Below are 14487 nucleotides of genomic sequence, written 5' to 3'. Positions count from 1 at the left end.
ACATTGACAGAATAGTTCTTTACACAAACAATGGAAAATGTTATAGAATAGCAGTCTTTGCTGAACCTAAATATTTTCATAAAGCAAAGAAAGTTGGTATAACTGAAATGGTGAAAGTTCTTGAAGCAGACAAAAATATAACTTCAAAACTTACAGATATTACTAAAGGAAAGTTTATAATACAATATTATGTCAAAACTGGCGTACTGTCAATATTTGACGGAGAGAAGTCAGTTCAAGAACAACTTACTGACCTGCTGCCAAAATCTGCTCGATGGAAGCTGTCGTTATGCCAATCTGAGGAGCCCCAGCAGGTTTCATCGAACGAATCTTCAAAGAGCATCTTCCGTGAAAAGTGCTATTGGTTTTGTAAACTTCTTTGCTCTCAATTCATCTGGACCGTCTCTGTCACCAGTATATTGTATTTGTACAGTACCAACAGTTGAAATACCACCCATAAAGTCTTCTGAGTCAGCAAATGGAATGCCAAGCCAAAAGTTTGAACGGTCTCCATTTGTATATTGAGTTTTTTGACCTCCTGTATGAGTCCATACTTTCACATATGGCATAATAGAACTTTGCATTTCAGGTTAATAGTTGTTGTGAAGTTGTTGTTAAAGTTCATAGCATCTAATGTCAAGTTGTATGACCTCATATCCTCAACTGTAGAATATTCTTCTCTTGGATAATATTTGCCATCTATGTTTATATGATATTTAATACCAGGGTTGTAGAAACAAGAATAGTCATTTATAGTTCGTCTGAACAGTACAAACATAGTATCTGCATGTTTCATTGCAGTTGTTAAAGCAATATCTGTTCTTGCATCTGCGGCTCCTGGATTTTGGTTTCCAACTTCACCTGCAAAGTCTTTGACAGATATTTGGTGTATAGGGAACATAAGTGGAACTGCAATATATTTGGCAGCTAAAGCATTTGAAATATCTGGGTCCAACATATAGACTGCAAGTCTGCTTTCTATTCTCTTGCATTCAAACTGTTCGCATGTAAACTTAACTGTGTCCCAAGCAGTTCCAGCAGCATTGAAATAATAGTTTACTTCATTGTTGAAGTTTGAGAAACCAAAGTCTAAGTCAACTTTGTCTTTGCAAAATTCGGCGAATGACGTTTGATTTGTTCCCTTTACGTCTGTAATAGTGAATGGGTCTTGTGTTGGTGCAATGACTAAGTTATTTTTGCTTGGAGTAAGTTCGATAGAAATTTTTCCTGCCCAGTTTGGCAAGTATCTTAAAAACCTGAAGATGAGGAAAGATGACAAAGGAACTCTAAGTTTCAGTTTTACTTTGGTTACTGCTGCTGCAGTTTGTCCAGAAAGGTTAACATAAACTCCTGGAACGTTGGGGTCAAGTCTTCTTATTTTCTCAATAGTTGCATACTGGTCTGTTTGTTCTCTAGCTTGTGGTTGTACTGAGTTTCTCAAAGCGAACCATTCATAGTTTGCCCATGTTACTGTTTGAACTAAGTCAGAGTTATAATATATCTTATATCCCATGAAAACTTCTGGAGCATATTGGTATCCGACATAGAAAATTCCATTGCAACCTTTCTTGTCAGACAACTTGGCAGAAGGTTTTATTTCAATGTCTTGTTCCACGTATAAGAATGAGTTGTCAATAGAAATAATATGAAACCTGTCAAGCAATATCTACTGTTGTTGAAGAACCTTCTCCAAACTCACCTACGTTTCCATAAGAACAGCAGTTGTATATTCGTAAGTTCCAGGAACTATTTCTGACCTTCTAATGGCATTGTCGCATTCGTTATACCATTCGGAAACATTTCCGTTCATGGCATCCAAAACTGTTGGCGTTATATTCTGAGCGGCGTACATTTCATATGGGTAAAAATATAGAATAGTTGGATTTATATGTCATAATAGAACCCACTCGGACCAAGCTTTACTTTCTTCCTGACTGAGTTTTTAACTGAATCTTTAACTCTTCTTTTTCCTTCATTGCCACTACTTCACTAGATGAAGTTACTTCTTCACTACTTTCACTTTGTTCTACTCTTCTCTTCTTCTTTGGTGTCGCTTTTTGGTAACTTGCCTTCTGCTTCAAGTTGTAGCATCTTTGCCTCATGTTCACCTAGTATGTTGTAAATTTCCCATGTCCTTTTTGCCTTTGGGCTCTGGTCGCCCATCTCAGGTAACCTATATCCTAGAAAGATTTTGTCATAGTTTGTATTTGAGTCTTCGCTTATTGTTTGCATGACTCTTTCCTGAGTTTCCGGTTCAAGCTCTTCAAACAGAGCTTGTCCATATGGAATAAGCTCGTTTCCAAATATATGTTTTTGTAGCCATTCTGGTTTTCTTTCCATGTAACCAATAATATCTTTTGTGAATGGGAAAGCTTTTACCCAACGTTTCAGTCTTGCGTCATTTATTTCTGTAGTTGGTTTTATTTTGTCAAGGAACATGTTTTTCAATACTAACATTTCATTTGGTACTGTCCATTTGAGTTTTCTTAAATATTCATCCCTTCTCAGTTCATTGTCTGCAAAGTAAGTTTTTATGACATTTTGCAAACTTTCGTTTGCAAGGTCAATGTACAATAGGTTCTCTTCCTTCTCTCTCCTAACTTTCTTTCTAAACTCTTCACCAAATATACCATCTCTATGGTTCTGTGTAGTTCTTTGAGATAAATGTTCTAGAACGTCAGGTGTTATATTTCCCTCAGCCATGTTCATTTCATACTGGTCCAAAATATCTGCATCTTTCATATCTTTCAATGGCATTAAAGCCGCGCTGAAAATACCCGTTATATCTGGTTCACCATTCACTTCCATTGCGTCTACAACTTCTTGGAATTGAGGTTGTAAGTTTATGAACCACCTATCCGGATTAGCTTTATGACCCCATTTCATTGTAGTTCCATAGTCTGCAGAAACAAAAGTAGGTTTGTTTCCATATTGGTTAGGTTCTGAATGAACTTTAAACAATGTTCATTTCTATATGTTTTGTTGAAATTTAACCTTTTATTTTCACCGAGTTCAGCCAAAGATTGAACGTTATATTGTCGTAAGTAAAAAGGATTATTGTATTTGCGTACATTTTCTTTCAGTACTTCCATTCTATGCTGAATATTTTCATCTGATGTTGGAGTCTTTTGTATGTCGGTGAACATTTTTCGATATCCTTCTACTATGTCAGCCGAATTTTTTCTTAGACTCTTGGAAAGATTCCATATTCTCCTCATACTCTTGTTGAGGGTCAAGATTTTTCGGCTGTTCCAAATCTTCATCTAGTTCTGTGAAGTTAGTTTCCAAAGGAGGGACTTGCTCGTTTCCTTCAGGCTCTTCTAGCTGTTGTTGCTGAACTATTTCTTCCATGTCTGGTTGTATCTGAACTTTCCTGTTGAGTTTTCTTGTACCTCATCTGCTGGCATTTCATATATTCCGAGACCGTTTTTAACAAGTTCCCTATCTAAGTCATCCGGACTCATAAACCTTTCTTCTTTCGTTCCGTCTCTATTTTTTACGCGTTTCATGAAGAGAGTTGAATTATCATTTAGCTCTGACATCAAATATCTCGGAGTAAATTCATCCATGTCATTTGGATGATATGCTATTAAATCATATCCCTTTGCGAGCTTGTATTTTCCAGGTTTGAGATTATATCCGATTTGATGCTGAACCATAAAGCTAAATAGGTTCGGGTCAGTATTTCCTTCCTTGAACTTTCTAATAGCTTCTTTATATCTGTCACTAAAGTCAAGAGTATCTGGGTAACCATAATCTTCCTTAAGCATTTTTAAGAATTCTTGGTTTCCTTTTTCTCTACTTCTTTTGTGTCTTTGCTCTGTTTGTGGTTGCTGTGCAGGATTTTGAACTGTTGGTTGTTGTGCTGGTTTTGGTTGTGGTGCAGGTGCTGGATTTTGAACTGTTGTTGTGGTGCTGGATTTTGAACTGTTGGTTTTGGTTGTTGTTGTGGTGCTGGATTTTGAACTGTTGGCTTTGGTTGTTGTTGTGGTGCTGGATTTTGAACTGTTGGTTTTGGTTGTTGTTGTGGTGCATGCCTGTGTCTGTGTCCATGTGACGATGTAAATGTTTTAGGTAGTCCTGGTGCAGGTGCTTCTATTGGAGGGTTTGGTGGTATATAAGTTCCACCAGCTGGCACATATGTTCCATCTGCAGCATAATGTCCTACATGACTTTTCGTTTTTAAGAAAGCATTTACTAGGTCTGTTTTGGTCTGTTGTAACTCTTTTTCTTGACTTTCCACAACAGCTGCTCTAACGGCGTCATAGGCACTTTGAACTGCCTGTCTCGTTGCTGCATCTGTTATTTTCGTCATATTTTGTGCTACTTCTCTTAACTCTTTGTCGAAACCTTCAGACTTCAGTTTCTTTCCAGATGAGAAGTCGTTCACTAGTTTCACCTTACTATGAAGAGCTTCGAAGGCATTCTTAAAGTCAGCATTCATTAAAGCTTCATTTGAACTGTCTTCATCCGCTTGTATTTTTGTCCTTATTGACCCTATAAGTTGGGCTGCTTTAGCGTTGGCTTGGGCATCTAACCAGTCATTATTAGCTTTTATAATATCTGCGCTTTTCATTGTCTTTTGCATGGCTGCGTCGTTATTTTTACTTTCTTGTGCTAAGTTTTCATACTGTACGGTTTGGTTTTGCAACTGTTAAAGTTTTTCTGCCTTTACATTTGCTTCAACTTCTTTTTTATACTCATCGCTATCCATATATGTCTTCATGGCTTTTTGTTTTATCTCTTCATCTTTCAGTACTTTATATTGAGTAGTATGGTTTTTCAAATTTATAACATCTTGTTCCATTTTTGCTACTTCTGCTGCTTTTTCTGACACTTTTTTCGCATATTCCTCTTTACTTAGTTCTTTCAGTTGTTCTTCTTTCTTCTTTTTCTCTACGTTTGACTCATTTAGTTTCTTTGTCTGTCTGTCATATTCTAGTTTCTTTTCGTTTTCACTTATTTGTTTCTGTATGTCTATGTTTGACTTTTTGACATCTGTTATTTGATTTTTGAGTGAACTCAAATTCATTTGACTTTGAGGGTTATAAGCTGTTCCGTCTGCAGCTCCACCATAGCCTGCCATTTTCGCTAAAAGTGCAGCTCTTAAACCTCCACTCTGTGCACCAATAACTCGGTTTAAAAGCATAGGGTTGCTTGACATTTGTTGCAACATAGTGGGGTCATTCATCATTTGTTGTTGCAACTGTTGTTGTGGTGTCAGTTTTACTATTGGATGTTTCAATGCTCCCTTCCTCTTACGTATATTCTTACGTAGCTTACGTGGCATTTTAAGTGAAGTTAAAAAGCGGTTTTTGACAGATGTTTATATGACACTTTTTGTTCAGCACAAAAAAACTACTCGGTCAAAGTGTTGTCAGTTTTGTAAAATAATCGTCTTATCTCATTCTATAAGGGGGAAAAGGCTTCTCAAAGTATACTTCCTTGGAACGCCTGTAACTTTTCCTGTAGCGACGATAGACCCTTACTTGTCCGGACAAAGTTATACTATTTTGAGTGCTCTACAAAAAAGTCACCGACTGGCTCGTCCTCAGAAATTTTTTATGGGCTAGAGGGCGCAACGCGCCTGGAAGCCCTCCGAATAAAAACTTCATTTATACTAAACATCTTCAGGGCTAGAGGGCGCAACGCGCCTAGAAGCCCTCCGAATAAAAACTTCATTTATACTAAACATCTTCGGGGCTAGAGGGCGCAACGCGCCTGGAAGCCCTCCGAATAAAAACTTCATTTATACTAAACATCTTCGGGGCTAGAGGGTGCAACGCGCCTGGAAGCCCTCCGAATAAAAACTTCATTTATACTAAACATCTTCGGGGCTAGAGGGTGCAACGCGCCTGGAAGCCCCACTACCTTTTTTTTTCATAAACATATTGTAATATCAGAATAATCATGAATAAACAGAAAAAAAAATTTTATGCAAATGTATTGGTCTCCGATTAAGAAAGTTCACCAATAATGTATAACATGCTAGTTTTTTAACAAACCAACCAAAAAATGCCAGGTAATCAAATTTCTAAAAAACGGATCTTGTTTGAAAAACGGTTTCGTATCTTTCTCAAACCAAATTCAAATATTAATACTCACCAATATATCTACAATAATTTCGTTAACTTGGATTTGAAAGTTTCAAATTCTAAACGTGCCAAAATCATTTCTATAATGGTTATCGAAAAAATATCTTAATATTGCCATTATGGTCTTACAATTCAATTTCAATTTTTGAAAAAAAGCTCTGAAAAAAAAATTTTTTTTTGTGGAAATCAACAGAAAAAAAATTCATGCAAACAACACGCTCTAAGTCACAAATGGATCTTAGGAGCGAAGATCGAAGCCCATTAGTCATAGAAATAGAGATGGAAAAGGGCTTTTTCCGGAAAGCAAGTAAATATTCAAACATATTAAAAACAATGCTCAATGTATTAATAATTTTAATTGTTCATACAGGTACAGGCATTGCTTTAATATTAACCATGGCAAAGAGACCAGCATTACCTTCCCTTCCTGATACTTTGCAAAATTTAATCCCATATATGCCATATGAAAAGTATGTGAACATATTAATGCTCGCCATGATGGTTTCGGAATTTATTTTTATAGCATGCGACTCTCGTAGATGGTTTATTTATCGTAGAACTTTAGCTGTATATTCTCTTTTATCATTTTTGCGCGTATTAACAATGACATCTACCTATTTACCTGATCCATCCCCAAATTGTCCTGCAATCCATGATACTACTGTCGAAATTTCTATTCCCAGATTATGGAAAGCGCTTTTTGGCGGAATTACTTGCGGCGATATGATATACTCTGGCCATACAATGGGATTCATGTTCCCTGGTCTCATTCATCATAGATTTTTCAACAAGAAATTGGGTGTTCTTTATTTGGTCCTTGGCTTCATTGGATCATTCTCACTCATTTTGACAAGATTCCATTATACTGTTGACGTTCTTCTGTCTATTATCTTAACTACTACAATGTGGTTCACATATAACTTAATTTGTGAGCATCCTTCACTTTACAAGAGTCTTCCTGCTTGGCTTTCGAGATATTTTTACTTCATGGAATGGTCTGAAATGGGTGAAGAAAGAGATTAAAGTGTATTGTATATAAAAATTTAATTTTGGTTTTCATCGCTTGTTTTTTTCGTTTGTTTGCTTGTTTTGACGGGTATACTGGACTGGAATTGAATTTTAGTGGTCATTTCAATCAATATCGGATATTGTCGGATAGATTGATTAAATAGAAATGTTTCTTCATGATTTATGATTTTGTATTGTAATTAGCAGATCAAGTGTGCAACGACTCGGTAATCAGCTATTAGGACTACGAAGCTACTAATAATCAGCTACTTTAACTTCAATTAAAATTCAATTCATTGAAAAAATTGAATCCAAAGAATTTTTTAAGCTTAATTTTAATAGATCTATAATATAGTTTTAATATTTTAAAGTTTTAATTTTTTTTAAAGTTCGGGCTTTTCAAAACTTTCGATCATTCCATTATAGCCAATAGCCCATATACCAGACAATTATTAAGATATCTTATTTTTCAAGTACGATCATTAATCTTTCAATTTTTCCCTTTTCAAAATTCAATAATTCGCGATCATAATTGTATACAAATCTTTTTGTAAATTTACCGACAAATTTATCTTGTTGCTCATTGTTAAAACTCTTTCGAATCACAATCATTTGAATGAACAACCTTAGCGTATCGACTGTTATATTTTTTTCAGGCAAACCCAAATTTTAGCTAAAAGTGACAGGGAAAAAAACGTTTAGTATTAAAAAAAAGACCGATGAGAGCTTCGTTCGAAATATAGAGGGAACTGAGAATGCGCAACCATTCTCAGGGAATATTGGATGCTATTCCCGTTCCCTCTGTATGGAAAATTGAGGTTTTCAAAGGGAGTTAAAATAATATCAAATTTATACTAATTTACTTCAAAATACAAAAGTATTTGACAGCTAAAATTAGTTACTTTAGCAAGCCTATCAATACCCTTTTACGATTATTGTTACTTTTTCGAAATAAAAGTAAAAACAAATTTATACTAATTTACTTCAAAATACAAAAGTATTTGACAGCTAAAATTAGTTACTTTAGCAAGCCTATCAATACCCTTTTACGATTATTGTTACTTTTTCGAAATAAAAGTAAAAACAAATTTATACTAATTTACTTCAAAATACAAAAGTATTTGACAGCTAAAATTAGTTACTTTAGCAAGCCTATCAATACCCTTTTACGATTATTGTTACTTTTTCGAAATAAAAGTAAAAACAAATTTATACTAATTTACTTCAAAATACAAAAGTATTTGACAGCTAAAATTAGTTACTTTAGCAAGCCTATCAATACCCTTTTACGATTATTGCTACTTTTTCGAAATAAAATAAATTTATTATCAAAAACCTTTTTTTTCTTAGTAAAAATAAACGAAATTTTTTACCTTATGAACTTTTGATGGAAATATGCAAATTTAAAATAATAAAGAAAGCCGCGAGCGAAGCGATCGGCTTAGTTCGAAGATTTTGATTCAAATCTTTGCTGATCTGTAATTCGCGGAAGCCGCGAGCGAATCGAGCGGCTTAGGTCTAAGATTTTGATTCAAATCTTTGCTTATATTCCTTAAATTCTTTATGAAACTCGCAACAGTTCCATAAAAAATTTTAAATTCTAAACTGTCGAAATTACCGATCGGTAATCACACCCTTCACGGGTGTGTCACTTTTAGCTAAAATTACCCCTACTCTTTTTTTCATGCCTTATTTTTTGATAAATTTTTATATTACGTTTAAACAATCAACCGTTTGGTGATAACATTACAATTCTAATAATGAATATCCTTTATCAGAATAAAGATCAAATTTGCTTTATTGTGGTTGATTTTTATCAATTTTCATATCATTCTTTGAATAAGTTGAATCCTTCTTTACTATGCAAAGCGATGCATCTATATACTCGTTTACCATGTTTTAAATATATTTTTATAATAATTTGATATTCTCCTTTTTTTTACTTGATATTTCATAATTAAAACGCAAATGTCTTATATATTGTCTACTTACTTAAAAAAATATAATGAAAAAATTATGGATTTGATCACGAAGAGAAAACAATGACATACAACAAAGATATAAGAAAACCATGTAATTAAAGCAGATAATGATATGAGATTAATAAATTCAAAAAAGAAATGTTATGAATAAGATATAAAAATAATTTTATTAAAAAAATTTAAACTATACTATAAAACTTATGGATATCCAATAATTGTTTGGAAACTAGAAGTAGAAAACCTTGATGGGGAAGACATTTGCTGTGGTTTCTGCTGCTGAATTGTCTGTGTTCTGATTACAGGAGCTTGTTGTGACTTTTTCATCAAAACACTGATAACTTGGAATGGTTTCGCTTCGATTTCAATTTCACTGTTTCCATTGACCTTTGGAAGAACTTTTTGGATGACTTCCTTCATTGAAACTAAAGCGAATGTCCACTCTCCTTGTGATAAATAGTTAAACTTGACATTTGTCTTTACCCATCCTCCGCAAGGTTCAACGAATCTTGCGATGACTCCTTCTCCATCTTCGCTGACTTTCAACGCTGTCAAGAGCAATTTCTTTTCATCACATGAGATGAATTGTTTGTAAACATTTGTCATAACTTGCTTTTGAGTCTGGCAAAATGTCTTTGGATTGCATAATTGATCGGATATCATTTGGCTTCTTGAACTGAAATTGTCTGTGTGGAAATCAAGTCTAATGACATGTCTTCTGTTTCCGAAATCAGCCCATTTGTCAACAGACATTGGACTCTTCAAAAGTGACATCATCATTGTTCCTTCATGTACATCATAACCGCCTTTCATATCACTTGTCATTGTGATACCACCTGTTGCATCACTTAGATCAACCCATCTTCCTGGAACTTCGAATCTCGCAAAGTCCCATGTTGTGTTCTTATGAGTTTCTCTCTCGATGTAACCAAATTGGAGGCCAAACCTTGCAAATCTTGATCTGATAGTCGTTGGCAAAACATATTTGAGAAGTTTATCGTGTTGTGTCCACTTCACTTCTGTCTTCATATCGATTGTTGTTCCCTGGAATGAGATTAATTGTCTGATGATACTTGGTTCTGCAGTTGAATTCTCAGAGATCTCAGGAACTTGCCATGTAAAGATCAACTGGTTCTTGTCTGACAATGAATAAGTAAGTAAAACAGGACTCTTGTCTTGCATTTCTTTGTGGTAGAGCTGTATATCCCATGCGGGCCATTGCAATGGTCTGTCTTCGTAAATGAAGAAAAGAGGAACAGAATCAGAAATGAATTCACGGCCATTGACAATGACAGAACAGATCCCACCGTATTTATTGAATTGAACTTTCATCTTTGTTGTTGTAACAGTTCTCGTTGAAACGTTGTATTCAAATGGTTCATTAGCTGTTGGATCTTCATCATTGAAATTCAATTCAACAATCTCATATGAATCATCCAATGTCCTCTTGTACATTGTTGTCTTGTACTTGTCTTTTAGTCTCTTCCATGGTTGTTTGTGTACCTCTGTGGTATTCCAAATAAAGTTCGCCATCCCAAACAGGTAATAAGTTCTTCTGCTGTCTGATCTCTTCAAACAAGGATTTAAGTGTTGGGAACTGTACTTTAGGAACTTGAGAAATTTGAGGGAACTCATTCAATAAATTGAGATTCCAAATCATTTCTTCTGTTAATCCCCCTCCGCCGTCACCGTTTCCGACTGTTGTCAATGCTGAGTGCGGACAGATGTCTCTCTGCTTGTAGGATTGGTACGTTCCGAGTAATTCGCTAACTGTGGCGGTTCCTGTGTACATTGAAACCTTTGGATTCCAGGAAGCTGGATCGGAAATGAAATGGCTCAATACTTCGCTGCCATCATTGCCTTTCCATACGAATGTGTGGTAAGGGAAGTCATTATATTCACTCCATGAAATCTTTGAGGTGATGAACGCGTCAATACCGAATCCTTGCAATACTTGAGGTAATGCAGCACTGAAACCGAAGCAATCTGGAAGGAATAAGCATGTTTGCTCTGCATTTAGATTTTCTGTGAAAAATTTCTCTCCGTAGAGCATTTGTCTGATCATAGATTCGCCATTTAAGACAACACATTCGTGTTCCAACCATGAAACACCATCAACAATCCATCTCTTTTTGTCATTCGCCATTGATTTAACGCGCTCGAATAAATCGGGGTCGTCTTCCTTAAGCCATTTGTAGTGTTGGCTTGCTGTTGCGAGATATTGCCATTTGACTGGGTCTTTGAACTCATCTGGCGGATTTTCGATCAAATGGAGCATGGAAGTGATGGTATTTGCCGACTTGAAGTGGGAAATTGCGTATGGCCACTGCCAGACAGTATCAAGATGGTTGTATCCGATCATTGAAATTGAAAAATGATCATCATTGGCATTCGAAGGACGCATGTAAGCAATGCTCCTGAGAATTTCAAGGCATTGAGGTACTGATGCATAGAATGCAGTAGAATTGGGATCATGAATTCTAATGTCCCACATTCCATTTTCGTATGAATCATGAACGTCGAGAGAACGAACAGCTGCATCAACAGTACGGATTAATCTGATCTTGTCTGGATTCGAATCTGAGAGCTTGTCGATGACTCTGTCGAGGAATTTAAGACGATAGTAAATTGCTTCTGTATTTCTTTCAGTAATTTCGACGCCGAATTGAGAAAGATGGTGGTTGGTCCAGCAACGACCTGTGAAGATTCTAACTTCCATTTCTCCGCCTTCTGTGATGACATGTGAATCATGGAAGCTATCTACTGCACCAAGAGGCTGACCATTGAGCCAGATTCGTCCTTCTGGACCGACTGGATTGTTGTCATCGTTTGTATCTTCTAAATAATTTTTGTCAATTCCAAACTTTGCGCGGATAACATGCTTTTTAGGGTCGTATGAAGGTGGTAATGCGATTTTACCCTTGAAAGCAATCCAGTGATACTGTAATTTTCCGAATTGGTAGCCATTTCTATTATCGAAATCTTCCCGCTTGTATGATGCTTCGCTGCTTGGGATCTTGAAGCTTGCAGTTGCATCTTTGCATACCTGTGTATTTGTAGCCGGAGTGAACGAAATAACACGGTTAAGATCAATCAATGCGAGATATTTTTCAAACTTATCGAGAATATGAGGCATATCATAAATTACGTTTGGATCCTTCATCGTATACTGAGCAATTTGGTACAATAACATATCGACACCATCAAAAGTATTTGTATTGATTGTAATCGAAAACAATGGGTCAATATCTTTCATGATACCAATGCTTGCATCAGATTGATTAATCGTTACAACAGCTCTTGGAGCATTTTGAGGCAATTTATTTAAAATATTTTGTTCTTCTTGTTTAGTCAAAGGCCGTGATGGATCAACAACAAGCAAAACAATTGCGTAATCATTTTCCTTTGTTTGATCGTACTGAACGAAATTATATTTCATTGGACCGGACAAAGCATGATAATAATATGGGTTAATAGTATTTCTTGTTACTGTGTTGATAAACTTAACAATACCAACAGAGGAATCAACTAAACAACCAATATTAATGCTTTTCATTTCTCAATTAATGAGGTGAGATCAATTTTATGACAATTGCATTTTATTGAAGATTTAGCATCAGTACTAATAAAAAACCATTATGCAGGTCAGGTGAGTGGGGCTTCCAGGCACTTCGTGCCCTCTAGCCCCTAAAAAAACCTAGAGGAGAACTAAAAAAATTATATAGTAAAAAATTAAAGTTTTTATTCGATAAGAACGACATCGCTATCGTTTTCTTCTTCCTCCTCCTCTTCTTCATAGTCAGTATCTGATGGCTCTTTGTCAACCACATGACCAGCAACAAATATTGAGACAAATTGTTTCTTTGGTTTTGTTAGCAGGAACTTTTGATGGTCGTAGAACACGAATTCTACATTTTGAAAATGTTGTGCTGAGTATTCTGTGAAATGGGAAATTGGAATTGGTTCTCCCATGCCAAAACCAGCAATGGACGCGAACAAAACATCGTCTTCGACTCTTGCAGGTTTGTCAATTGCAACAGTAGTTATTATGTGAGGTTTTCCTTCACATCCTGCAAGAGATTGTACATGATAGATTGCTTTTTCTTCTCCCTCAGGAACTGAAAGTGTGAAATGGAATGAGAGTTCTCCATATTCATTTGCTTCTTTGTAATAGTTGTATGTTGTAGGATACACCAATTGAAATTTTCCTATTCTTGTTTCCCTCAGATGTTGTCTATATTGCTTGGGAAAACATAAAATAAATTGCTCTATAGCTTGTGTTGCTATTAGATTAGTTGTAACTGGTAATTTTGAGGCGAAAAGGTCTACAAGAACACCGGGATTTTTTATGTCGTTTTCAATTGGTTTAAGAGATTCTATGACTTTGTTAAACATTTCACTATAATCTGAGTTGTCTTCGACCCCCAATTGTTAAGAAGTTTATACAACAATTTCAGTCTTTTCATGGCGTATTTTCTTTGAATGGATTCGGGTAGCGAGAGGTTACAGTCGTCGCTTTGTGTTTCGTTACTCGAATATTGTTCAAGAGAAATTAAATCTTGAAATTGTGCTCTTGTTAACATACTTGTAGTTTGAGAGACTATATCTTGTTCTATTGGTTGTACATCTGTTTCAGATGTTTCTGTTGTGTTTTGAAAAGAAGAAGAACTCAAATTGTTGGACAATTTGTCTTGAATTGTAGAACTATGTGAAACTTGTTCTGGTGCTGTTTGGACAACTGTTTCAGATGTTTCTGTTGTGTTTTGAGAAGAAGAAGAACTCAAATTGTTGGACAATTTGTCTTGAATTGTAAAACTATGTGAAACTTGTTCTGGTGCTGTTTGGACAACTGTTTCAGATGTTTCTGTTGTGTTTTGAGAAGAAGAAGAACTCAAATTGTTGGACAATTTGTCTTGAATTGTAAAACTATGTGAAACTTGTTCTGGTGCTGTTTGGACAACTGTTTCAGATGTTTCTGTTGTGTTTTGAGAAGAAGAAGAACTCAAATTGTTGGACAATTTGTCTTGAATTGTAAAACTATGTGAAACTTGTTCTGGTGCTGTTTGGACAACTGTTTCAGATGTTTCTGTTGTGTTTTGAGAAGAAGAAGAACTCAAATTGTTGGACAATTTGTCTTGAATTGTAAAACTATGTGAAACTTGTTCTGGTGCTGTTTGGACAACTGTTTCAGATGTTTCTGTTGTGTTTTGAGAAGAAGAAGAACTCAAATTGTTGGACAATTTGTCTTGAATTGTATGAGGAGGTTGCTTTGGTATTATAGGAGGTCGTAAGGGTTTTGAGAATGGTGAGACATAAGTTGTAGGAACTTTAACTGCAGAGGTAGTCGACGAATTGTTTGCGACACTTGTTCTTCCTTCCATTATGAAAAATGAACTGTTTTTTTC

The 14487-nt window shown here is 35.5% G+C and overlaps 4 protein-coding genes and 2 pseudogenes across 6 annotated transcripts, besides 2 other annotated features; 1 reads left to right on the top strand and 5 right to left on the bottom strand.

Moving 5' to 3' along the window:
- Positions 1-2943: part of a mobile genetic element that runs on past the window's edge.
- Positions 2944-3772: 829 nt separating this feature from the next.
- On the bottom strand, positions 3773-4440 carry TVAGG3_1011770 (annotated as a pseudogene). The gene has a single exon. A coding segment is annotated over exon 1 (668 nt).
- A 214-nt stretch (positions 4441-4654) lies between these two features.
- TVAGG3_1011760 (protein of unknown function, DUF4106 family) lies at positions 4655-5290 on the bottom strand (the record flags this gene model as incomplete). Its single annotated transcript, XM_051254560.1, has 1 exon — positions 4655-5290. The coding sequence occupies one exon, from the start codon at positions 5288-5290 to the stop codon at positions 4655-4657; it is 636 nt and encodes a 211-aa protein (XP_051080134.1).
- Positions 5291-6192: 902 nt separating this feature from the next.
- Positions 6193-7370, top strand: TVAGG3_1011750 (sphingomyelin synthase protein; the record flags this gene model as incomplete). Its single annotated transcript, XM_001579174.2, has 1 exon — positions 6300-7118. The coding sequence occupies one exon, from the start codon at positions 6300-6302 to the stop codon at positions 7116-7118; it is 819 nt and encodes a 272-aa protein (XP_001579224.1).
- A 388-nt stretch (positions 7371-7758) lies between these two features.
- Positions 7759-8779: a mobile genetic element.
- Positions 8780-9283: 504 nt separating this feature from the next.
- Positions 9284-10414, bottom strand: TVAGG3_1011730 (mannose metabolic process; the record flags this gene model as incomplete). The annotated part of the gene is made up of 1 exon (XM_001579173.1): positions 9284-10414. The coding sequence occupies one exon, from the start codon at positions 10412-10414 to the stop codon at positions 9284-9286; it is 1131 nt and encodes a 376-aa protein (XP_001579223.1).
- A 100-nt stretch (positions 10415-10514) lies between these two features.
- Positions 10515-12638, bottom strand: TVAGG3_1011720 (alpha-mannosidase 2C1 family; the record flags this gene model as incomplete). The annotated part of the gene is made up of 1 exon (XM_001579172.1): positions 10515-12638. The coding sequence occupies one exon, from the start codon at positions 12636-12638 to the stop codon at positions 10515-10517; it is 2124 nt and encodes a 707-aa protein (XP_001579222.1).
- Positions 12639-12823: 185 nt separating this feature from the next.
- Positions 12824-14211, bottom strand: TVAGG3_1011710 (annotated as a pseudogene). Its single transcript has one exon. A coding segment is annotated over exon 1 (1388 nt).
- Positions 14212-14487: the final 276 nt, after the last annotated feature.

Source organism: Trichomonas vaginalis, chromosome I, assembly GCF_026262505.1.
Source record: "Trichomonas vaginalis G3 chromosome I, whole genome shotgun sequence".
NCBI classification, from domain to species: domain Eukaryota; phylum Parabasalia; order Trichomonadida; family Trichomonadidae; genus Trichomonas; species Trichomonas vaginalis.
This window is presented reverse-complemented; position numbering and strand designations above follow the sequence as displayed.